This window comes from Rhinatrema bivittatum, chromosome 1, assembly GCF_901001135.1.
Source record: "Rhinatrema bivittatum chromosome 1, aRhiBiv1.1, whole genome shotgun sequence".
NCBI classification, from domain to species: domain Eukaryota; kingdom Metazoa; phylum Chordata; class Amphibia; order Gymnophiona; family Rhinatrematidae; genus Rhinatrema; species Rhinatrema bivittatum.
Genome location: NC_042615.1, coordinates 589,931,132 through 589,958,481, shown reverse-complemented (window position 1 = coordinate 589,958,481; position 27,350 = coordinate 589,931,132). Strand labels below are relative to the sequence as shown.

The following is a 27,350-nucleotide window of genomic DNA, read 5'->3' as shown; positions in this document are numbered from 1 at the left end:
CCTTACACATGTAATTGTTGTCCCCGACTGGGAAGGCCCTTAAACTGTCCCTTTTTTTGCAGGCGTATATTTGGGGATATTGAATAAGTTATCTGCATATGCTGATGATATCCTATTATATGTGCATGTTCCTGAGATTGTGGTCCCTATACTTATCAATGTCATCACTTTTTTTTCTCATATTTCAGTGGTATGGTTAATTGTCATAAATCTGAGATTATGCCCCTCAGTTTGTTAGGCCGTTGTTATACCTTTCTCCAATTATCGTTTTTATTGGGTGCCAGAAGTTTGAAATATTTGGCCATGTATTTTTGTGGCACTATTGATATAACTATATCTAAGTGTGAGCAGCGGATTTATAGCATGCTTCGTGATACTATAGCCCATTGGTTGCCTTCTTACATTGCCTGCAAACAGTAATAACACAGGCAAATGTCAACTAACAAGGTGACAACCAGAAAAACTGGTGGAGCAGTCACATGCCCTAAAGAGAGACTACCTCATGAACCTGGCTCAAACATATTGAGCTAAAAATCATTCACATATGGAACAGGAACTAGAACTGATGGCAACACACTTTAGCACTGGCAGAAATACACCTGATGCAATACCAAGGCACATCATTAATATGTTCATACATATTCACAATGCTAATCTGCAAATCCATAAGAATAGAAACAAAAATAAAAACCACTCCCCAGCAGCTCTAACATGTCTTGAAAAAAGTACATAATGATGCCTGGATCATCAAGAAAAACAGGAAAATGAAAAAAGACTTAGCAAACAAAGATCAGTCAAAACACAAAACTCTATTTAGATGTCAGCATAGAAAAATATTTTTACAAAACCCTTTAATGTTGAACCCTTTAATGTTGAACTCCATGATATGTTGTTTAATATTTATCTTGCACCTATCACCAAATTGTTAGCTACTATTGTGGACGGTTTTAAGATATACGCAGACGATATTCAGTTTTATATCAAAGTCCAGAATTCATGGCAGGATACAGTAAATTCATTATCTGTCTGTTTAGATGCCATTAAGACATGGCTGAAACAAAACAAGTTATTGTTAAATACTGCTAAGACCACTATGCTATTAATTCACCGACCTCAGATAATACCTTTATCGGATACAGTTTCAATAGGTGATTCTTCTTTCCTCTTGACTAAGCCTGTCAAGAGCTTGGGTATCATGATTGATTCCACTTTATCATTCAAACCCCAAATAAAATCGTTGATCAGATCAGGTTTTTATAAACTTCGCCTATTATGTGGATTACGGCATCTGCTATATGACAAGGATTTCCTTATGGTTGTTCGTGCCATTATTTTCCCCCACATTGACTATTGTAATGGGTTATACATTGGTCTGCCGAAATATATAATTCAATCAGTACAACTCTTATTGAATTCTGCTGCGAGGCTGGTTTCTAACGTTCCACGTTATGAACACATTTCACCAATTCTCTATAGACTTAACTGGTTATCAGTGAAGGAACGCATTGTGTTTAAAATAGGGATGTTAGTTTATAAATTACATCTGCCTGAGTTTATGTTTTGGTTTAATGCCTTATTACGGACGTACAATCCGGTCTGAACCTTAAGATCGTCTCAACTTAATATGTTAGAGATTCCCCCAGTTCGCCAGGCTCGGTTATCTTCTACTAGGGAGACCTCTTTTTCTATAGTGGCACCTACTGTATGGAATCTCCTTCCTTTTGATCTTAGATCTCTCGATGAAATTAGAAAGTTTAAAACAGCTTTGAAGGAACATCTGCTTCACTTTGCATTTAATGGTAAATAAGTGGGATGGACATCACTATTCTGCCTTTTGTAATAAAAATGATATGTTATGCTTGAGATTTTAGTTATAGAACTGTAGAGATGTTTACAACATTATATGTACTAATAATCTCTAGTACTGTTGTTTTGGTTTCTGTGAAACTAACACTTGTCTGCAATGTATGGTTTTATGTTGTAATATGTATGTACTTTTGTATATCGCCTAGGCCTTTTTAAGTGTTAGGCGATTAATAAATCTTAATAAATGAAAATGAAATGAAATCACTTTTAACCTTGCAGCAGGAGCATCTATACCAAGTGGAAAATGAAACAGTTTAAAAGCACAGACTGAAGCCATGACCATCTGAGTCAAAGCGTCGGTGCGCACATGTTATAAAATACGATTCCTGTGTGCACGTGTGCCCAATTTTAATATTGGCATGCACATGGGTGGGCGGGTTGCGACTCGCACGCGTGGAGGGGGGGAATTTTGTAAAGTACAAGCAGCAACGCAATCGGGCCTTTGCCCATTTCCCTCCCAGTCTGCTCCAATTAAGGAGCGGACTGAGAGGGAACTTTCCTATACCCCTAAGCTAACCCCAGCTATCCCCGATTTTTGGAGCCAAAGTAACTGCCAAGTGCCAGTGCGTGCTTCCCCGGGACAGCGTCTAATGGCACTGTCCTTGCCGGCCCCTGGCCCACCCCTTTTTGATCTGCCGGCACTTCTGCACGTACCAGCAGATACTCGTGTAGCCAGGCATGTTTAAAAAGCACGCTGCCCAGCCACGCGCTTATCTGCCGAGATTTGTGCGCGCCAGCGTTTGAATATTCTGGCATTAATCTTCAGTGGTTTGAGAAGAGCCAAATTAACAAGCAGCCATCTTCATCACAGTTCACGAGCACCCACCCTCCCTCAATCCCCCCTTGAAACTGATAACTTGGTATTAACTAAAACAAAAAATACATCAGAAGGCAGGAGAGAGAGAGAGAGAGCCATTAAGTACTTTATGATTCATACTTGCAGGCAGAACATGAGAAGGGAGCTTTAGAATTATCAAGAGGTTGCAGGTTTTTAGGATAGGATGATGCAGTTCTGATGTCCCATGATATGCATGAATTTATAGTTGTGCTTTGCATATGAAGCAAAGCGCTACAATTCTTGTGAGAGAATGAGCAAATGGTGGTGGAAAGATGAAAGTAAACCAAAGGACAATTGATGATGTTACATCTACATAAATAAATTAAAAAAAAACCCCTTATCAAGAAAACAAAACTAATACCAAACACATTAAAATAAATAAAAGAGAGAACTTTAAGGGATAATTTTGTGACAGCCGACATAAATTAGAAGGCAAATATGCAAATAAGTTACAACTCTTTTCAAAGCGAATTTATGTGCACCTGTTCACTTTGAAAATTATCCCACCAAAACTACCTATACACAATTGCATCTGCTGTTGTGTGTGCAGATATGTTTTGGGAAATTTTAGGGTAAAATATGCGCATAAGTTCAAACTCTTTCCCATCCCAATCCCTGGGAACACCTCCACTCAGTTTTGGTATGCTTAGGGGTCAATTTTCAAAGGATCACGAGTGCGTCCATGTGTACATGGCTCCCAGCACACGCACATGGATACTGCTATTTTATAATGATATCCACACACACTTGCGTGTCTGATTTTAATATCCGCACGTGCATTTGCGGGTAGGTAGCATCCACCACGCACGGGGGGGGGGGGGGGATTTAAAAAGACAATGCACGGCGATACGAGTAGGGTTTCCCCAGTTCCCTATACCTCTACCTAACCTTCCTACCTTTCCTCTCTCCTCCACGACCCCTCACTCTTTCCTAGCTATAATAATTTTTGTGTTTTACCTTGCTGCTCCAAAGCAGCAGCAGTAGACTCCACACGCCGGCAGCTGGCCAGTGAGTGCTTCCCCGGGACATTATCGAATATATCTAACCTAGTCATTGTAGTGATAGTCCTTTGGCCAGGTCAATACATCCAGGCTCCTTCCAGCACTCGGTAATTATGAGTTATGGCTTTGGCCACTAGATTGTACCTTTAAGCAATGACCATGGCTCTATTCCCCCCCAACATTGACTCTTCAACATCCCCAGCTTTATCTGACACAGGGAGAGGTAAACTGATTTGGGAGATTCAACTAGGGTCTATCTGCATAGCACTGCCACTGGACCTACCTAGGTTACCCTTCTGATATTATCGTAGTGACATTATAGTTCTCTTCTTAGTGTCCTGTTTGACTGCTAACTAACAGGATCCAACATAAAATCTATAGATGGAACTTCAATCTGAGTATGACCTTATCGGTGAAGTATCCAGTGAGATGCTCCTGTGCCAGAGGTTTGCTGTTTGTCAGCATCCCTCCTCCTTTGCCAACATCTGACCACCACGTGTCTGCCGCTGTAATTTTCCCTCTCCAATGCGCACATCAAGAGCATTTTCAAAACTCATAGGCTGGATGATCTCTTGCATCATAAGATTAGCACAGCTGTCCCAAAAGTGTTGAATGCAATCACAGGGAAGTCATAGAAACAGGAGCAGTGTGCCAGGAAGAGCATGGTGGCCTATGTGTCAGGGGTTGTTGACCCTACCCTAGGGAGCATAAAAGCAGAAAAAAAGTATCTTTAGGATTGAAATCTAATTCTAGATTATGCAGTTTAGATCTGCCATTCCTCATGTGGATTGAATACACCTCTGCATCTTGTGGAGTAGGAATAGGTATCTCTAGTTTTCAGGGCTCTCTTACCAAGCAGGTTTTTAGGATAATCCTAATATGCATGAAATACATTGGCATATAATTGAAACAGTATGCTTGCATATCTATCTTATGCATATTCATTATGGATATCCTGAAAATACAACTGGTTAGGGATCCTCAAGGACCTGAATTGCCTACACTTGCTATAGAGTAATGTGTTATATTGTGTGGTCTTCACTCCCAGCCCTTGAGGGCTGCCAACAGGCCAGGGTTTCAGGATATCCCTAATAAGAACTTAACATATGAAATTGCCATGCTGGGTCAGACCAATGGTCCATCAAGCCCAGCATTCTGTTTCCAACAGAGGCCAAAACCAGGCCACAAGAACCTGGCAATTACCCAAACACTAAGAAGATCCCATGCTACTGATGCAATCAATAGCAGTGGCTATTCCCTAAGTAAAATTGATTAATAGCCAATAATGGATTTCTCCTCCAAGAACTTATCCAAACCTTTATTGAATATAGATGAACTAGATTTGCATACATACTGCCTCCATTGAATGCAAATCTATCTCACCATATTTATTAGGAATATTCTGAAAACCATTATCTTACTACAGCGTAAATGTGTTTTCGGCAGGTCTAAGCATTCTCTTTAATTTTGGGGTATTGGCATTTTATTCATCATCTAATTGGCAGGCATCAGTTCTTGGAAACTAGCACAATTAAACTGAAAATGAAGCAACTTTTCCAATCCCTAACAAAAAAGGAAGTGTGTTCTACGGATTCTTGGAGCCTTATCCCTACAGTATTGTTAAATAATGGAACCTTACTAAGATTTTTGGGATCTTTAATTGTAAATCTAGCCTGTTGTAATATTAATAGATCACATACATTTTTACTTTCGTTTGTAATTTCATAAGAATACCTATATGAAAATGTAATCTTTCCTTCATCTGCAGCCATAGGGTTTTTTTTATCTCTTTAATAATGTCCTTGAAAGCGAGAAGATTTCCTGAGGATCATTGTTCTGGAATAATTTGTATTAAAAATGATAGGTGAAACATTTTGCAGCTTGGAATTATCTTTTTTGTATGAAATGCCAACTTCGTTGAAAGAAGGTATACTTCAGTGCATTATTAATATTTCATTAGCACTACCAGCTGGGACACGATGAGAATTGTCTATTCTTTCCCTTTTTCAATAAAATGTGATCAGTTTTCAATGTGAACGTATTCATGTATTTTTTTTTACTGTGAATCTTGCCAAGGGTACAAAATATATGCAGTCACTTGCATCTGCTTTGCCTGCAGATAGATTTTTGTTGGAAAGGAAGGCAGAAAGATTTGAAAATACCACTTATGTGCTCAGTTTTCCTCCACTGACATAAACCTGCTGCCAGGAATGCAGCCTCTCAATACTGCTAAAAGTACAGGTATTGATGCACAACATCATCGTTTTGGAAATTGTTCTCTAAACTATAATGCCAAACTTTAGGGTTTATCAGTAGAAAAAAATGTTCTACTAACAAAATAAATTTTGTTCAATAGCTAATTTTGACCAAGAAATATGAAGTGATAGCATTATTGTTACTTACCTTTTTGTACTGATATAGCAAGGTTTGCTTTAGTAAATTTGGTTTTGTACTTTCTGTGTTACACATTGACAAGGCACTATTTCCTTTGAGATCAAGATCTCTAAAAAAAAAAAAAAAAAAGTATGCCCACAAAAAAAAAACAAAAAAACAACAGCAGCAAAATCACACATTCCATAGATTTAAATATTCATTTGGTACCATCATGCAGAAAATGAATTTCTGTTCCCCAGAAATGTTTACTTTATAGAGCATGATGTAGCATGGAACATCATGGAAAGGATTACTATAAGAGAGCTTAAATACATTCCTGTGTGAATGCATGAGTGTGTGTCTGATTTTTCTTTCCATTTGTCTAGCGCTTTAATATGATGTCAGAAACAAGTCAGGATTGCGTATTTAATAGCCAGGAGGACCAATATGTATGTCTGAGAACCAGTGAATTGGTAGATGTAAGGAGAAAGGAGGAAAAAGCTCAGAGAACTGAGTACCCTGTGGAACCTAACAATTTTTGTATCATGTTCCTCTTTCTGGTTGCCTCAACTAATCTTTTTATTTTTAATTTTTTTGCTTAGAAGTTTTTGTTTTTTGTATCATATATAAACGGCATGCTCAATAAACATGGTCTATCACAGAGAAAAAGAAACAAGAGCAGAATATACTGATACCATGTACGACACGCAAAAATAAACAACCACATTGCCTTAAAATTACAAGGCGGGTGCTCTTGGCCAGAGATGCCAGCTCCTTGCATTCTGTAGGTGCCTGAGCATCTCCAATGTCAGATCTACCTCCCGTGGCAACTCTTCAGTCTCACAAACCCAAAGCAGCTGGAAAAAGAGTTTGAAGAGGTGATGCAAGAGGCAGATCTAATATTAGGGGTGCTCAAGCATCCACAGAAATAGCACCTATGCTCTGGAACATTGAAAGGAAGCCAAACCTTTGCCAAAAACTATAGTACTGTAATTCCAAATTAATTCAAAACAACAAAAACGTTTACTTAGAATATGTAGCCACATCATAACCTGACCAGTTGTTTTACTATGTACAGGGAAAAGCTTTTCATTTTGTATTCATGCTAGTGAAGATATGTGCTTTGCAGAGTAACCCGGTGTATGCATTTGCTAAAACTATATCAAAGTGTGTTCATATGTGAGAGGTTTTGTTTAGTTTCGATGTAGAATATGCAGTACTTACAATAAGTATAACACCATAGAAGACCTTGATTTAGTTGTCTCTTCTTTCATAGTTTAATTCACAAATATAGGTTTATTTTCATTAAGAATAGCATTTAGCATTTTGAATGTTTTCCTTTTTGTTGATTTTAAACATTACTGGTACATCTGGTAGACTACTTTTTCTTAACAACTTCAGTTTGAATTCAGATGTATACAATGGCAAAAACAGCTTTTGAATTACTGTTTAATAGCATTATTGAATTTTTTCAATGCTAAAACTTTTTGTTTTATTTTTTAGATGCAGCAGTTGTTCCATGAAAACTATGAACACAACAGAAAAGGTTACATACAGGATCTGCATAACAACAAAATTCATGCAGCCATAACGCTTCACCCGAATAAAAGACCAGCCTACCAGTACAGACTACACAATTACATTCTGAGTCGCAAAATCTCTGAACTGCGCTATCGTACCATCCAGCTTCACAGGGAAAGTGTTGCAATGAGCAAACTCAGTAACACAGAGATAAGCAAAGAGGACCAGCAGCTGGGGATGATTCCATCTTTCAACCGTTTTCAACCACACAAAAGGAATGAAGTCATAGAATGGGAATTTTTAACAAGTAAGCTCCTTTACTCTATGGCTGACAATCAACCTCCATGTCAGAGCATCAACAGCATTCTGCGTACATCTTTGGATGATACTGTGATGCAAGTAATGGAAATGATAAATGAGAACTCTAAATCCAGAGGAAGGCTAATTGATTTCAAAGATATACAATATGGCTATCGCAGGGTAGATCCTGTTTACGGGGTAGAATATATCCTGGATTTGCTTCTTTTGTATAAAAGGCATAAGGGAAGGAAACTCACAGTCCCAGTAAGACGTCATGCCTATCTTCAGCAATCTTTCAGCAAACCTTTCTTCCAAGAAGCCGAGGAGATAGATGTTGCAAGTCTTGTGGAGAACATTGATAGTGACTCTCCATCTTTCTCTTTTCTCTCAAATTCCTTGAAGATTTTGACGTCATTCCAAGCGGCCAAAGAAATGAGAGGACATGGTGACAAGAAAGTCCATTTTCTTGTGCCTCTTACAGGAAGGTATGACATTTTCATGAGATTTATGGAGAACTTTGAGAAGACTTGCCTTATTCCAAAGCAGAACGTAAAACTAGTGATAATTCTGTTTAGTTCAGATTCTAACTTGGATTCCAGTAAGCACACTGAGTTAATGAAGGAATACAATAATAAGTATCCTACGGCAGATATGACCATTATTCCTATGCCAGGACTATTTTCCAGAGGTCTGGGTCTTGACAGAGGCTCAGCTCACTTTGACAATGACACACTGTTGCTATTCTGTGATGTTGACCTGATATTTACAGCAGACTTTCTTCAGAGATGCAGAGATAATACTATCCAGGGACAGCAAGTTTATTATCCAATTGTTTTCAGCCAATATGATCCAAAAGTAACTTATGGTGGCAATCCTCCTGATAACAGTAATTTTGTTTTCACCAAGAAAACAGGTTTTTGGAGAGACTATGGGTTTGGAATTACTTGCATTTACAAAAGTGATCTAGTGAAGGTTGGTGGATTCGATACCTCAATACAAGGTTGGGGACTAGAGGATGTAGACCTCTTTACTAAAGTCATAGCTTCTGGGTTAAAAGTCTTCAGAAGCCAAGAGCCAGGAGTTGTACATGTTTTTCACCCTGTTCAATGTGACCCTAACTTGGATCCTAAGCAACACAAGATGTGCTTGGGGTCCAAAGCTAGTACATTTGCATCTACTATGCAACTGGCTGAGCTCTGGTTAGAAAAACGTTTAGGTGTTGGATATAACCGAACATTCTCCTGACACATCTGCTCGTTCCAAGTTTTAGGGGAGTTTACCTCACTTAATTATTTTGCCATCATGTCCATAAACTCCTCTTTGTTGTCTTCCAGAGGATGTATGTTGTCCATGAACAAGATAAATGTGCTGCTCACTGATATTTCAGTTCCTGACTGAAGTGATCAGGTGTGCTATTATTTTCTTATCTCTTTATTTGGCATTGTGTTAAATCATTGCAGTGAGTCGTGTAATTCCTTGGAGCACATCCATCGTGAAAGACTGCATCAGAAAAATACATTCTTTGGGATTCAGGATGCAATATCAATCTTTGTGGGGGGGTTTTTTTTAACTTAATGTGATACAAATATTTACTGGTGAAGGTACCACAAAAGTGCTTTATGCTTCCTCTGGGGAAGGGACTCTGTAACATAAACTTGAGTTTCATAATTTATATGAAGACTTAAATATATAAACACTACTTTTCCTCCTCTTTAGAATTTTTAAAGTAAATGAATAACTATGATTGTATCTTTATTTTTAAAAAATTGAGATTCTTTCCACAAACAACCGGTACTGGCTACCAAGGTCCTAATTGTCTTATTCTGTGTTCCTCACATTGTCTGCTCTAAATGCGAATGAACTTTATTTTCTCAAGGGAACATGATTTAATCAATTAATCGTGTACTGTATATTCTATAAACATTGTGAACTGATGTCCTTCATTTGCTGGCAAGAAGATAAACTATGAGAGAACATGGTTATTTATAATAAAATACAACCATAACAGTATTCTTTTTCACAAACATGGAGCAAATTGCTTTGTCTCTTTTTTTTATATATATATATATTATTCAGTGCTACGTATGGGTTTTTTTTTCCTTCTTGAAGTCAGGCTTTGAGCAGAGGTAATAGAGGTACTTTGGATTATCATTTACAGTTTCACACCTTTGATTATATTGTAATATATTTTTGTAAGAAGTCTAAGGAGAAACACAAGTATTTTAAGCAGAAGCTAAAGACTATGTTTCTAAGTTAATTTCTCATAAAATATTGCTCTTATGAAATTAACATGCCTTCCAAATTCTTGTAGAAAGATGTTTCATTTTAGCCTTAGTAATATAAGTCCCTGTCCTCCTGTACCGTTGTTGCTATTAGCATTATGAATTGTCGACAGAGCTCTGGTGTCAAAACCAACAAAGAAAATATTTGGAGTAGAGGCAACATGGGGACAAAAGTCTTTTTTTTTTTTTTTTCTGAAAATATCAGGCTCCAAACTGTATATTGAATTCCATTATAATTAGTAATATTGCTCCTCAAAAAGGAAAAAGAATCAAGATAATGGCAACGTAGAGAAACAGAACCAAGTTAATATAGAACTACGTTGTAGGAACAGCCTAGCACTTCTGCATTAAGAATACATCTCCCTGATGAAATTCAAAACTTGTATTCAAAAATGTAATACCTCTTTAGGCCAGAAAGTAGAATTATTCTGAGCATTATGTATATAATAACCATGAGATGCTACACAGTGGACAAGATATATATATATAAAATATTAAAATAGATTTATCTGTAAATTATTTCTAGGGTGAGAGTTAAAATAATTGGTAATTTTAAATTGAATATGTGCTAACAGATTTTCTTTATGCAACAGATATTTAGAGCATTACATTCATGAGTCATTGCTGTCTAAAAACAGTTTCGTGGTCTTTATTAAATGAGTTGGTGTTCTCCTTCTAGTTTCCAATGATCAAAGGATCACATCACTTTAAAATATCACAATTGGTGCCAATTAGCTTCCTTCTCAGCAGTCTCAATCAGAGAGTCTAACGATTGACCAGACATGAAAAACTGAAAGGTTGTGTCACCTTAATACACAGAATAGTATAAAGGAAACCAGGATAGAAAAGCTTGGACTGCTGCTGCCTGTTCTTTGGATAAATGGAGAGCTGTGATTCCCATTACTACAGAAATATGGAGGAGGGAGAAAAGAAAGTTGTGCATTTGCATAGCAGAGAGTTAGCCCCATCATGGGAGCACTAAAAACAGGGAACTTAAACACTTTTCTGAACATAAGCAATTGGTGATTTGAGAGGGAGAGAGAGAGATACTCTTTAAAAGGCCTTCATAGTAGTCAGCTATTTACGGTATATCACTATTGGAGCACCAGCTAATAATGTGAGGCTCTCTCTCTCTCCCCACTCCACACCCCACTCCTCTCCCTCCTCCCCTCTCCTCCTCCCAAAGCCCAGAAATGGCCGAAATGCAATTTGCTATTTTATCGCAAATTGTGTTACGGCCGTTTCGGACATATCGCACAGCTTAATGTCAGGGAAAAAAGGTGTAGTTATTTCCAGCATTAAAAAAGTGCAATAGCAAATAAAGAAAATTATATAAAGAAACAACCTAGCGTGTTTACTGCTCATTATTTTGCCTCAGTATAGGGCTTTCTTGTCGAGAGGGAATAGGCATCAACCGTTTACGAGAGTCAAGTAACATTTTAAGCTGTTCTGGTACAAAGAAAATGTACGTCTCATTATCTAATTTAATACTACACTTGCAGAGATATCTCATCTGGAAGGTAGCGCCTAATGCACGGGCTTCCTGTCACATAGACAGGAACCCATTCCTCCTCTCTTGGGTAACTTTAGCCAAATCTGGGAAAATTTGGACTACCTGGCCCAGAAAATTAACCTCCATATGTTGGAAGTAATTTCAATAAAGATAAAATTTAAAAATTAAAAAAAAAAAAAGTGTAATAGCGTGCATTACACTATTGCACTAGTGTGAAAATGCCCCTCACTGTTTGGAGCATGTACAATCTAACAGGGTCATTTATCAAAATGCATTATGGTGTTATCGTTTTGCAGTAACCACAGAATAGGGGAAAAACCTGGTGGAGATAAAGCCCGTGGCTATTCGTGGTTTATCATTCTCTACTTTATTAGTACATTCTGGATCCCGGTTTCTGAATTCTTACTTTACTTTGCCAAAGTGAAAATTCAAAGAACTAAATGGACACTGGAAAAACATGTATGTACAGTATCTAGAGCAATTCAATTATATTAGTTAACACCAATGAATAACTAATGTGCTTTTAAATGTTTCTTGAATTTGTTGCTCTACCTCATGCTGCGCTCCTGTGTTTCTTCCTTTGGTATTGAAACATGTACTTATTCTTCTGTACTAATATACCAATCCTACTAGTTTAAAGTCCTGTGATTAATCATTCCCTATCAGTAATATAATCTGTAGAAATACCACGATTAAGTTTCTGCTTATTTGTGTACTAATAGTATGTAAAAAAAAAAAAAGGTTTTGTCACTTTCAAAGAAAGTGACAAAACTGGATTTAAAATTCTTCTTATGTAAATGACCGATGCAAAAATAATAGGTATAGCGCATAATGACTAACAGTACACACAATTGCATAAGTGGAGGTATCAGCATGAAAAGGAGGTAATATTGCCTCTGGATAGGTGACTAGTGAGACCCCAACTTGCATACTGTGCTCATTTCTGGAGGTCGTACCTTTTAAAGACGAGAGAATGGAAATAGTTCAGAGAGAGAGCAAATTCCCTACAAAGGAAAGAGAACGGGATATATGATATAAACATTCCATTGTTTGACAGGCTTCAGTAAATCATGTGAAAGGGAAATTTTCCATAGAAAAGGACTTTCAAAGACTAGGGATCATGATATAACCTTGGAAGAAGGGAAAGATCAGAGAAAACATGAGAAAATGCAATTTTACTAAGAGGGTGTTAGATGCCTGGAATAATTCCCCAGCAGAGGTGGAGGAAACCAGCACTGTGACAGAATTCAGGCATGCCTGCGACAGATATAGGAATAGGGTTGTGAGGTTACAGTATTGAAAACATTGGTTTATTCCCTGGAGAGTAGAGGCAAGAGGAAAAAAGAGTAGATAAGGAAAGCACAATCTAATAGCTCTGGAGGCCTTTGGATAGCTGGGTTAGAATTAGCAAGCTACACCTTCCAAGAACCCAACCAGCTAGGTGCTAAGAAGAAAATAAGCTGAGGATATCAGCATTCCTTTTAATTTCTATGTCAATGTCTGTGTTGAAAGACAACGATTCTTAAGGCCAGATATAAATTATGGGCAAGAGTAAATGCAACAAGACTGTTCTCATGCTTGCTCAATTTTGAAATAATGCATCTTTTGCCCAAGGATTACATTTCTTGCAACTTCTAGAAGGGCAAATATTTCACAGACAAAATTGTGCAATATAAATGAGCAAAAAGTGTTTTTGTATTTTTTTTTCTACAATTCTAAGGAAGTAATTTTTAAAATGACTTGCATGTGTAATAGATCTTTTGAAATTTGATATTTTCACATGTGACACTCCTTTGAAAATTCACTCTATAGGTTGTGTCAATGGCTGCAAAACCTTCCCCAGTGCACACCACAGAATCCTCCCCTTTCTTTCCTTCTACCTGCCTGTTACTTATTTCCTCTCTATCCTTCCTTGCTATTTCTTGCCTCTCTTCTGACCCATTCTTGAATGAGCCATTTGACTGGCCTGAAGAAAACAGACAATAATGTCGCTATACAAATTATTTTCTGCAGATAAGCAGGTTGAATTAGCTATATCTGGGGTTGGGTGGGGGGGGGGGGGGGGGGATGTCCCTCTGGTCCTCTAGGTGGTGAAGCTCCAAAGAGCATACAGAGTTGAGCTCTGTGTGCCTGCCTGTGCATATCACCACGTGGTTCCCAGTTTGCCTCAGTCTTATTCTTTTTGCATTGTAGGCTGCACGCGGAGCTCCATATCTCTCACTGCTACATATTTGGAACTACAGGAATTAACTCCTCATGGGCCCAAAACAAGAAGTGAAGATGCCAAGATCATCTGGATTCAAATCTCGCCAGTATGGCAAGATTATGTCCATTACGGATAGACATATGCTCTGTTATATCTGCCTGGGGCCGACCACGACCAGGCCAACTGCAGGAACTGCGGCCGCATGTCCCCGAGGGCACACAGGCAGAAAGCAGCAAAAATTCAGAAGTTGAAGGAGGCAGCAGTACTCCAGACTGCACAGTCTGCCCTGGGATCCGCCCAATCCTCTCCAGGCCCCAGCTGGGAACCCCTGAGAGAGAAGGAGAAGAGGACCTGCTCTGTAGGACCCTCAGGCGATGAAAGGGCCCTGCGGAAGCGCGCCCTAGCCGCCTTGATGCAGGGAGCGTCGGTGGAGCAACAGCTTTGTAAATCCAGGCAAGTTGCGGTCAACGCCCCCTATGCACCGACGCAAAGCATCTGATACATCGAAGCACTGTGCGTCAAAGCAGTTCTACCAGGAGGAGAAATCAAAGCGGTGAAGAGCATCACTGAATGAAGCTTCCCACCAGAGCACCAGCCCGCATCGGGGGCACCATGCAGACCCCTCTCCACAGGGGAGGCCAACAGACCACAGAGTTCCACATGTGGCAGATGCGGGTTCGTCACCTATAACCCAGCCTCCATCTCTACACGGACCTCCTGTCCCAGATTGGGAAGGGCTGTCAGACGTGGAGTTGGAGTCTGCTCAAGCATCAACGGGATCCTCCCAATCATCTAGGATCTTCTCAGACCTGTCGTCCACATCCAGGTGAAGGCAGGAGGGGTCTCACAAGAGCCACTGGAGGAAAGGGATAAGCAGGGGCCCTGCGTACAGCAGGAACTAATAGCACCCGAGGGGTCCAGACTCTGACATTCTGCTAGCGGCAGTACTTCCTAGAGTTCCCTATAGGGAACCCCTTAAGGGAGTGCAGACAACTGGCAGCACAAGCGATGATGCAGATATCGCAGAAATGGACCTATTTCTTAGCCTCGCTAGAACAACGCAGTGGGCAGACAGGCCCAGTCCCCAGCGTAACATCAGTCCCAGTAAAGGTGGATATTGACCAGCTGAGCACGACTCCCCTGGGCGAAGAGCCACAGGAAGTATCATACAAGTCACTCTCCTTGTTGCCAGACTCCTCGACAGGGTACCCTTCAGATCCACTGGAGAAGCAGCCTAGGCCCATCTCCCTACCAGAAGACCTCTCCTACTCAAAATTTGTGGAGGAGGTGGGCACTACCCTCAAGTCAAAACCAAGAAAATGCCGGATCCCAGAGTGAGATTCTAGGGATCCTCAAGATTTACGAGGCACCGGCAGAGCAGAACATACTTCCTTCTCATGCAGTTCTGGATGAGTGATGACCTTGGCATGGCAACTTCCCTTTTCTGGAGCAGCAACCTCACACAAAACAGACCTGAAGTTCAGGATGTGGGAGTCACCCTTTAATAGCATGGTGCAGCTCCCTTGTGCCTCTATTGTAAAATTAGCCATGAGGAGGCCAAAGAAACCCCAACTACTCGCAAGTGCCCCTCTGGGGAAGGATAACAAGTACCTGAACAGTTTTGGTAAATGCACATTCCAGGCCGCAATGCTGAATGCCAAGATTCAGCAACATCAGTTTTACATCACCCAATACTTATACAAATGCTTTCAGTCGTTAAGACCAGTGGTGGTGGCAACTGATCCGGATGGGAACTTCCCCCCCCCCCCCCCCCCCCTCAAGTTACATGCGATGGAGGAAGGACTGCACTGCTTGCTTCATACTATCTATGAAGCATTTGACACCTCAGCCAGGATTTCCACAGGGGCCATTGTAGCCAGATGCCTATGGGCAAGTGCCATCAGAGAAGATGTCCATGAGAAGCTCGCTGACCTTCCCTGCCTTCCCGATAACCTTTTCGGTGATAAGCTGCGAGGGAGACGGTGACCCAGTTAGAAGAGCAAAATGTTGCGGTGCAGTCGCTGACTCTTTCAGGGGAGCAACAGTTGGGAAGAAGATACCTCTCAACCCCCCAAAGAATGCAGTCGCAAACCCGCGAGGGTAGAGCCTATCCCTTTTTTCGTCCATAATCATACCAACTATCCAGGGAGTCACAGATGCAACAGTCCCAGAGCCACAACCAACAATGTAGCCAGCAGTGGCTCCCTGAAGACCCAACCAGTTCCAAGCCCCAATGGGTTTTAGGAGCAACCGACCATGCTTTACTGATATTGAAGCCTTGAGGAGATTCCCAGGGGCAACAACATCGGGAGAAACCCACACCCAAGAGACATAAGATCTATGTAATAGCCTGCAGGAGCACCGCCTGCCATCGATTCACTTCCCAGTGGGCTCAGGAGGATGGATCCCCATGCTACCCCTCTCTCGGGACACGGGGAAGATCCCACACCTCCCAGAGATGGAGGGCCCACATCCAGCATACCTGTGGGCAATACTGATACTTCCAGCTCAGTGGAACACACTTTCACTGCAGGATTCCCTTGATCACACGGGAGCTACGCAAGAAATCCACCATCAGTCAACCGTTGGCCCTCCCCACACCCCAGTGGTGGTAATTGACAAACTTCGTGCCCAGCAACATCAGGGGTCCCAACAATCTGGGAAGCATAGATTGCTTCAACCACCTCTGTTACCAGTCAGTAGCAGCGGTCACAGCCCTGGGGGAGGCAGACCTGGCCGGAGTCTGGACACCTGCACCTTGCAGAGCAAGGATCATTCGAGTGTGAAGCGTGAGCAGTACTTTCCTCACACTTCCTGTCCAGAAGGTGATCAAAGTGGGGAGAGGCACTGGCCTGCTCCTTTAGTCCAACGGGTGGGCATGGTTCCGGGGGCATGTGTGGCTCAGGACCCCAGAAGACAAGAGAGGCTGCAACCTCATCCACCAGTGGATTGTACAGAAATCGAGAGGAAAGTTCTAACACACTGGGATTTAGCGCAACCAATTCAGGAAGAACTGGTCTCCTCTAGGAGGTACTTGACTAGAAAGAATTATCAGGTCGAGATGGTGCAGAGAGCAGGGACTTGACCCCTTCTCATGCCCCCCAGAGCGCCTGTTACATTATCTTCATTCCTTATATCAAGCTGCCTAGCAACAGCTTCAGTTAGAGTGCATATAAGCGCGATCACAGCTTACCACCTCTCTCAGGAGGGCTCTCCGGTGTCATGCCACCCACTCGTCTCCAGGTTCATGAAGGGCATTCTCCAGCTGCACCCACCAGTAAAAAGTCACCAGTGCCGTGGGATCTTAATCTGGTCTTGGATTAGTTGATGCTCCCACCCTTCGAACCTATGGACAGCTGCCACATGTGGTGCCTTTCCTGGAAAGACCTCTTTCTAGTGGCACTCACCTCGGTGAGGAGAGTCAGTAAGCTACAGGTGCTGGTTCATTACTCACCTTACCTGGAGTTTTACTATGATAAAGTGACATTAAGGACTCATCCATCTTTTCTTCCCAAGGTAATGTCAGCCTTCCACCTCAATCAAACAATTACACTGCTGATCTTCTTCCCAAAGCCACACCGATCGGAGACAGAGAAATGGCTTCATACATTAGACTGTAAACGTGCCTTGGCATATAACAAACGGCGTACACAGTCGAACTCCAGAGCCTCTCAACCATTCGTCTCTTTCAACTCGAATGCCCCCAGACTTCCCGTCACCAAGAGGACGCTGTCATCATAGATCACCCAGTGCATCTGGTTCTGTTACGATAAAAGAGTGGAAACCCTGTCTACTGCACCAAAGGCTCACCAGGTCAGAGCCGTGGCAGCCTCTATGGCACATTTGTGCGAAGTTCCTATTCAGGATATATGCAAAGCCGCCACATGGTCGTCACTACACACTTTCATGATGCATTACTGTCTCGACCAGCAAGCAACCCCAGTAGTGGCAATGAGTTGAGCCATTCTGCTGGCAGGAACGACAAAGGAGACTGTCCACAAAGAGGAACCAAGTTGGACATGTCACCCCATGCAGAACCAGAATGGACTATACATCGCCTCCAGCACCAGGGGCGCTCAGCCTTCTCAGCTTGGGACTCCTCAGATATCATGGCTAATTCAACCTGCTTATCTGCAGAAAAAGGCAAATTTGCTTACCATAAATGGTGTTTTCCATGAATAGCAGGGTGAATTAGCCATGATAATCTGCCCACCTCCCCAGGCAATCTCCAGACATTGCAATTGCAAGCTTGGATAAACAGACTGAAGCAAACTGGTGATATGCACAAACAGGCACAAAGAGCTCAACTCTGTGTGCTCTTTGGAGTTCTGCCACCTAGAAAATTTGAGGGACATCCCCCCAGATATCATGGCTAACTTGCTTTTGGTGAGACCTAAGCTGGAGTCTTATCTTCCAAAAGTACATAAACGTAATAGAGGCGGGAGTCCAGAAAAGGACTACCGATATGGTACATAGAGAAGGTGTGGTGCATGAAACAGCCTACCTAACAGGTAAATTTAAAAAAGGATCCACCAATTTTATACATTCACGCACTGACGCTTGCATCTTAAAATCCAGTACCCATGCGCGTGGGGGGTTGGGGGGGGGATTTTGTAAAAAATGTGTGACAACACAATCCACCCTTTCCCCGGTTCCATCCCAGTCTGCTCCAATAAAATGAAATGATCTCCAACTGCTTTTGCCTTTACTAATTCCCTTAAGGGCTGATTTTAAAAGCCCGACGCATGCAAATCCCGGAAGATACGCGCATGGCCGGGCCGCACCCACGCTCAGCGCATTTCCAGAGCAGGTCGGCCATGCACGTATCTCCTGGTATGCGCAGAAGTGCCGGGTTTCTTAATAGGGAGGGGGCGAGGGCCAGCTGGGATAGCGCCATTAGGCTTTGTCCCAGTGAAGTGCGTGCCGGCAGCTGGCCAGCATGCACAACTCACTTCACCTCCTGAGCGGAAGTAAGTTACAAAACAAAAATAATTTGATTCGTTAGGAACAGACTGGGAGGGAACTTCCCTAACCCCTACCTATCCTTCCTCCCTTTTCCCCTCTCCGCCTTATCCCTAATCCCCACCCAACTAATCAGATTTTTTTTGTTTTTGTAAATTACTTCCGCTCAGGAGGTGAAGTAAGTTGTGCGTCAGGTATGTTTGTCTTGGACTAGACTGTAAATTCTATGGATCAGGGACTGTCCCTGTGTGTCTTACAGCAGTTCATGTCTAGTAGTGCTTTATAAACAGTAAATATCAGTAGTAGAAGTATCAAGATATTTTGTTGGAACTCTGCTGATTTTATAGCTGTTTTCAAATAAATTAGATGGCTTTTCATATACTGAAGGAAGACCAGCAAAACACAAGTTTAAAGTGCTTAAGCATCTAACTTGTGTTATGCATCCTCAAAGGCAGCAGGAGTAATGGCCAGTTCCAGGTGGCCTAAATGGGCCAACTTCTATGCAGTGCTCAGCGTCTCAAAGTGATGACATCATTGACAAGTGATATGGGCTTTCCTCTCCCCAGCGGCAGAGCAGGAGGATCCCAGGTAGAGCAGCCAGATTAAAGTGCTTAAGCTTCTAAAGTGCATTTTGTGGAGTTAAGAGCAGGAGGAGTAATGCTTATATTTAAAAACTCTGAAGCAGGCGGAGCAACAGTTTATAAAAATACTGTTAGGGACCTTTGTTTTTATTTTTTATTTTGTCTGGGAGTTTTAGGGATAGAACAAAAAAGAAATTGTGGAAAAATGACTTTTCGCCTATGTGTGTTAAGTCATTTTTCCACTGATTTTTCTTTTCTGTTATAATTTTGACACACTGATTCAGATACTGTGTAGCTGTACCCCAAAAGTACTATAAAATGTTTAATTCCTTTTTCTTTTTCAACTTTAGCATACACATTAGAGATGTGAATCATTTTTTGTGTTCGTGTCATTCTTCGGTTTTCGGCCGCCGCAGGAAATGTCGTTTTTTTGCGGTTTGGGGGTTTTTTCCGCAAAAAATCGTTTTTTGGGTTAGTGCGCGCTAACTCCCGTTGGCGCGCGCTAACAAAAACCGTTAGATTTTGTTGCTTTTTGTTACTTTTTGTTAGCGCGCGCTAAAGGGAGTTAGCGCGCACTAACTCCCGTTAGTGCGCGCTAACTGAAAAACGATTTTTCACGAAAAAACAGGAAAATCCCGATCGTTTTTCGGGCTCCCTGAAACATGCGGAATTGGACAATTTCGTTGAAATTTTCCAATTCGGCAAAAATGAATGCATATCTCTAATACACATACATCATCATGTTTTCTTACTACATCTTAATTTAATGGAAGATAATCTGGAAACCAATGACTTGACAGCAGGTAAGTCTCATCTTATTCATTGGTTCATATATTTACCAATTAAAGGGATATACTGATGAATTAGACAATCAAGTTTTTTTGACTCATCCTGTACTTGTACATGTGAATGAATACAAATATTGTTAGTCTTATAGTTCATATTTGGGATGTTCCAAAGCTGCCTACACCTTGCAGGTAAAGCTTATGCCAGCACTGTTACATGCTCTTAGGGGCCAATATACCAAACTGTACTGTAACAATTCGTTAATGGCCAGTTTTAACTGTGGCATTCTCTTCTGCAAAACCCTGCATTATGAAGGTAATTTTCAACAGTGTACATAACTCAGCACATAAGTTAGTCTGTCTAAAGTTATGCTTGCATTTTATAAACTGTGCAGCAGAAACACTGTTTTATCTTCTCCCCAAAAGAACACATGTATGTATCAATATATACACAAGTTTGTAATGGAATGATGCATATTGTATTGCAAATATTTTATAAAAGTAAGCACAGCAACAGTAACTTTTAAATAGGTGCACATGTGCGCGCATTCATCGGCCCATGCCCAGGGACACAGCTATTTTATAACTTCTACGTATATGCTCACATGCTATAAAATAACCTGACCACGCGTACATGTGCATGCAATTTTAAGTGGACCTGCATTTGTGCATGCAAATCCCATTTCTACCATGTAAGTGGTGGAATTTTAAAAGACGTGCACTGTCATTGCCTATTTGCCCAGTTAAGGGATAGGACTAACAAACCTCCCTAGTTTAATAGCCCTCCTTCCCTACCCCATTAGCCTTGACCCTTAAAACCCCACTGATCTGTTTAGGGTTTTTGGGGTTTTTTTGCCATCCATAGCTGAAGTAAAATTAAGCAGCAGGGGACCCCAGGGTGCACCTGTGCACAGAAGTATTTGCACACAAAACTGAAGTTGAAATCCAGGAACACCCACACCCCGCCTCTTTTTCATTTGTGTGCGTGCCGGGAGAGGCACACACGGACGCCTTTTAAAATCTGCTCAGTGCACACCAGCCCAACATATTCAAGTATCTCCCGGATTTGGTGCACGATGGGCTTTAAAAATTCACCTTACAGAGCAGTGGTTCCCAACCTTTTTTGTTTCGTGGCACACCCGGTACAGGGGTCACCTCGCTGTAGCATATCACCCACTTCCCCATCATCCTTTTCTCTTCTCTTTCCTCTCCCCCTAGGCATCATCACTTCTCCCTTCCCTCTTTCCCACAGAATCATAATCATAGCTGTCCCCTGGTATCATCATTTTCCCTTCCCTATCCCCATCCCCTGATATCATCTCATCATCACCTTCTTTCTCCCACCATCTCTTCGCCCTCCTGCGTATTTCATCACCTTTCCTCTTCCTCGCTCCCTGGCATCAACATCACTTTCTCTCGCCACCTCCCCGGTGGTATCATCACCATCTTCACTTTCCTTCTACCCCTCTTCCCCACTCCCTGGCCATCATCATCTTCCCTCTCCCACCACATCTTTCCCCCACCCTTGCATTATCATCAACTTCCCTATCCTTCTATCACTCTCCTGCACCCCCTGGCACCATCATCTTCTCTCTCCACCTCCTCACACCTGACATCATCAGCTTCACTACCTTCCCTTTCCTTCTACCCCTGTCCCCCACCTCCTGGCATCATCATCATCATCATCATCATCTTCTTTCTCACCCCTCCTCACCTCTGGTATCATTGCCTTCCCTCTACCTCCATGCCTTTCCCCCACCCCTGCATCATCACTACCTCTTCCCTACCCCCTCACATTATCATCACTTTCCCTTTCCTTTCACCCCCCATCATCACCACTTTTCCTCTCCCTCTTTTCCTCACCCCTGGCATCATTAACTTCCCTCTCCCTTCAGCCCTCTCCCCCATCCCCAGCCATCATCACCTTCCACCACCTCTTCCCCACCCCCTTGCATCATCACTTTTCCTCTCCCTTCAACCCCCATCATCATCGCCTTCACTCTCCCCCTGACATAATCTCCTTTCCTCTTCCTTCACCCCTCTCTCTCTCACCCCTTGACATCATCTTCACCTTCTCTTTGCCTCCACCCTTCTCCCTCTGTCCCCTGGCATTATCTCCATCTCTCTTCTTCCACTCCTCCTCCTCTCCCTCACCCCTTGGCATTATCAATTATCCTCTTTCTCCAACCTCTGGCATCAACGCTTTCTCTTCACTTCCCATGCCTGTCACCTTCTGTTCCCTTTTCCTTCAACCCCTGGCACCACTTGCCCGCTCCCTCACTTCCTGGCATCATCACCTTTCCTCTTTCTCCATTCTTGTCCCCCACTATCTTCTTCAGTCTTCCATTTTCCCCACACCCTGGCATCACCTTCTCTCAACCTCACTCCCTGGCATCATTATCACCTTCCACCTTTCCTCCCCACCCCCTTGAATAATCATCTTCCCTCTTCCTCTACCCTTCTCCCCCTAACCCATGGCATCAACTTCCCTGTCCCCATCTCCTGGTATCATCATTTTTCCTTCCCTCCCCCCCCCCCCCCCCCACACTGTGCCACTTTCATCTTTCCCTTTCCCCACTCCTTTCCCAATCCCTGAATAGCAAAAGCCTGGGAGCAGGCTTAAGAAATGGTGCTTCTTCCTCCTTTACCATCCTCATTCTGCAATCTGAACTGCAATGGGCCAGCAGGTCTCGCAAGCCTACAGAGCCCTGTGCAGTTTCTATTGCATGGGAGACCCAGCTGCTCTCAGACACCCCCTGCTGGCAGGAAGACGTTCTGCAGGCCAGGAGGAAAACAGAACATGAAATTGCAGCTGCAGCACACCTGCACTCCAGCCACAGCACACTGGTTGGGAAATGCTATTGCAAAGGATAACTTTCAAAGCTGTGCGCATGCCTATACACGTGAATATGAGTGCGCACAAAGTTGCATGCAAGTATAATCACCTATGTAAAAACAGCAAGCCACACACATTCAGATTTATCTAGATAAGAAGTGTTTTTTATGCAGAAAAGGTCCAATTTATCTGGCTAAGTATGGGTAAAGCCACTACGTAGCCCGATAAGTCTGAAAAGCGCTACTTAGATGGACAAATAGCACTTTTCAGACTTATCCAGCTAAGTAGTACCTTGCTGCTATTCAGCCGGATATGTCTGAATATCTGTCTAAGTAGCAGCAAAGGTAATATACACGTGTATCTTTACTTCCAGTTTTAAAGGGATACAAATAAGAATATGCCATACTGGGTCCATACTGGCTCCATGCCAAGGGTCCATCAAGCCCAGCATCCTGTTTCCTACAGTGGCCAATCCAGGCCATAAGAACCTGGCAAGTACCCAAAAACTAAGTCCATTCCATGCTACTGTTGCTAATAAAGCAGTGGCTATTTTCTAAGTCAACTTAATTAATAGCAGGTAATGGACTTCTCCAAGAACTTAACCAAGAACGCAACCAACCGTTGCGATGGTATATAACTTAGCGACGGTTTAGAAAAGTTTTTAAATAAATAAATCAATCCTTTTTTAAACATAGCTATACTAACTGCACTAACCACATCCTTTGGCAACAAATTCCAGAGTTTAATTGTGCGTTGAGTCTCCGATTAGTTTTAAATGTGCTACATGCTAACTTCATGGAGTGCCCCCTAGTCTTCCTATTATCTGAAAGAGTAAATAACTGATTCACTTTTACCTGTTCTAGACCTCTCATGATTTTAAACACCTTTATCATATTCCCCCTCAGCCGTCTCTTCTCCAAGCTGAAAAGTCCTAACCTTTAGTCTTTCTTCATAGGGGAGGTGTTCCATTCCTTTTATCATTTTGGTCGCCCTTCTCTGTACCTTCTCCATTGCAACTATATGCGGCAACCAGAATTGTACACAGTATTCAAGGTGCGGTCTCACCATGGAGCGATTCAGAGGCATTATGACATTTTCCGTTTTATTCACCAATCCCTTTCTAATAATTCCCAACATTTTTTGACTGCCGCAGCACACTGAACCGATGATTTCAATGTGTTATCCACTATGACCCCTAGATCTCTTTCTTGGGTGCTAACTCCTATTATGAAACCTGACATTGTGTAACTACAGCATGGGTTATTTTCCCTATATGCATCACCTTGCACTTATCCACATTAAATTTCATCTGCCATTTGGATGCCCAATTTTCCAGTCTCAGAAGGTCTTCCTGCAATTTATCACAATCTGATTGTGATTTAACTACTCTGAATAATTTTGTATCATCTGCAAATTTGATTACCTCACTTGTATTTCTTTCCAGATCATTTATACACACATGAGTATTGTAGATGCATTTACCTCCCATAAATTGGCTTTTACATGCATAGGTTGGGGGGGATCTTCCAACGTGTGTGACAGTGAAATAACCAGTTTTACTAATTAGTCTTGCCAGTTCACCCAGTCCATCTACAGCTCATGAAGACCCTCTAACATTTCAGCCTGAAGTCCTACCATTTCACCCAGACCTCCCATGCAGTCATTTTTTTCACTTTTAAAATGTTTATGATCACTAACTCCAGATATTGAGCAGGAGTAAATATACACAAGTAAGGTGTCCTATTTACATGCTTAAATAGCTTATAAAATGGCAACTTACTTGGGTAAATGTTAGCCCCCTCCCTGGAATGACCTTGGCCTGCTTCTTTTTTTACATGCATAAATTAACTCACGGACCCAGATTTACACATGTATGGTTGAAGTTTCTAAAATAGCATATAATCATATATATGCTATTTTTTTACACGCGCTACTTTTGAAAATTTTCCTTATACATTTTATACATTAAATAATAGTAATATGTGCATGTACTAACGTTCAGTTAATGCATGGAGTCAAATATTGTATATGGATGTGTAATGGCAAAATATTCATTTTGATTCAGTTATTCATTTCTTAGGTTACCTGCCTTCATTTGGTTTGCAATCAATGAAAAACATTTTCATTTATTTGTGGCCCAAGTGACTTCAATGTAAAAAATAAATAAATAAATAATCTGAGCTGGAGCCAAGCCTAGGGATCCACCCCTGAGGCAGAGTCCCAGAACCAAAGCCTGAGCCAGGTCCAAAATTGGGTCCTATCACCAAGGCCTAGGCCTGAGGCCAGATCCCATCACCAAGGCCCAAGACTAGGCCTAGACCCAGGCCATTATTTGATGCCAAGGCCAGGTACCATTAAAGATTCCGGGCCTGACACTGAGTCCTATCACCCAGGCCCAGCCTGAAGCCAGGTCCCATCACCAGGTGGCACAAGTCTGAGGCCTAGGCCAGACACCAGGACCCAGCCAAGGCCAGGCTGAGGAGCCCAGGCCTAGGGCATGGCCCTGTTCTAAGGCCTAGGCCCAATGCTAGGTCCCATTGCTGATGCATAGAGCCATTCCTTATGTAGTCCTCTTTAGTTTGACATCTTCTTCAAATGATGGAATCCACTGGAAGTATATGATTCAGTGATCTCACTCTGGCACTTTCCTCCTGAGTGGATAGTGCCATATTGATTATAGCTGTACATTTCAATGGCTGTAAATTGATATGTATTTGTTCACTTGGGAGTAAAGCAACACAGTGACATGTGAGGTGTGTCTTTCCAGTGAATAGCATCATTTGAAGAGGACCTCGGATGGAAAAGAATGATATGAGGCCTGGACCTCAGCAATAGGACCTGGGCCTTGGCAGTCAGACTCAGGTTTGGGCCTTGACCAAGGCCATGGGCTGGGCCTCAGCATTGGAACTCAGTTTTAATAGGGCCTGGGCTTTGGCCTAGGCCTCAGCAATGGGACCCGGCCTTAGTGGATGGAGTCAGACCTGGACCTAGGCCTTATGTCTGGACTTGGGCTCGGTCATCGGTGACAGAACCCAGCCTCTGGCCGGGGCCTCAGCAACAGGACTAGGCCAAGTCCTGGTCCCTCCTGAGGCCTGTTATGGTAATAGTGCACCCTATTTGCTAATAGAGCACATGATTACGCAAAAATGAAAAATTCACAAATTGTTTTGGTTTTGAAGAGGAAAAAAATTGGTTCATTTGAAATGAAATGAAAATGGGCTCATTTGTACTGTTTTTCATTTTTGTTTCAAACAAATGCACTTCCCTAGTATTTTATACAGTTGACTGATACATGCACATATCTCACATGAAAATACTTATGTATGTACTTCCAAGCAGCAGTTGTCAAGACCTTCTCCAGTTGATCTAGAACTTCACTAGTTCACCTACACCCTCTACCACTTGCTGAAGATCCTGATTCATAAATCAGAGTGTAGATAATTTGTATTTTATAAACTGTGGTATGGAGGAATAGACTAGAGGTTAGAGCTCTGGGCTGCTAAATGGGTGGGCAGCCCCCCTCCAGACATGGCCCGTGGCAGGTGGCTCCCCGCTCCCACAGGCAGCATTTCCTCTACCCGGCCTTGCGCCGCTCCCCCCCCCCCCCCCCCCTCGCGTACGAGCTGGGCTGCTCGGCTGCTTGCCGGCGGGGGGTGGGGGTGGATAGTTGGTGGGTTTTGTAGGCTTACCTGGCTCCAGGGCCTGTTCATGGACTTAGGAGGGACAGCCGCCCTGCAGGGAGTGGGGCATTCTGGGGGATTTCCCTGCAGCCCACGCAGCTGCATGATGACGCTCGTACGGCTGGTGAGCTGGGGGATTGGTGGGACCAGCTGCATCATGGGCAGGACATTGAGTGGGAGGATTTAAACTCTGGCTGCAGCAGTGGTGATTGGCCTTTTTGTGATCAGCGGCAGTGATGGTGATCACCGCCGCCAGCCAGCTATTCGCATCCCGCCCACCCTGCCCTTATAAATATTGTACATATGTAGTAGCATAGTTGATATTTGTGTTAGCAGTAAGTCTCTTGTCGCAGTGGGTGTCTGAGCCTCAAAAGGAGGGGGGGAGCATTTGGTCAGACCGGTATTGGGTCTATTCAGACCTTTCTAGGAGCATGAAGGCAAACTAGGGCTTGGCAATCCCACTAGCAAGGCCTTGCGAGACACGGCAGACCTTGAAGTCCTGCCTAGGGGCAGGTTTCTGCCTGATTGCTGGGGCGTGAGGCAGAGGGTAGTGCAAATCGTGTTTCAGGGCTTGTGGCCCTGGAAGTGACTCAGAGAGATGGGGCA

The 27,350-nt window shown here is 42.5% G+C and overlaps 1 protein-coding gene across 1 annotated transcript in view; it reads left to right on the top strand.

The window, feature by feature from the left end:
- Nucleotides 1-9,929, top strand: part of CHSY3 (chondroitin sulfate synthase 3) — a gene marked incomplete at its 5' end in the record, with an annotated part of 477,961 nt that extends 468,032 nt beyond the window's left edge. The window contains one exon of the mRNA XM_029617086.1: nt 7,582-9,929. Within this exon, the coding sequence (XP_029472946.1) occupies nt 7,582-9,144 (1,563 nt within the window). The remainder of the gene's footprint in view (nt 1-7,581) is intronic.
- Nucleotides 9,930-27,350: the final 17,421 nt, after the last annotated feature.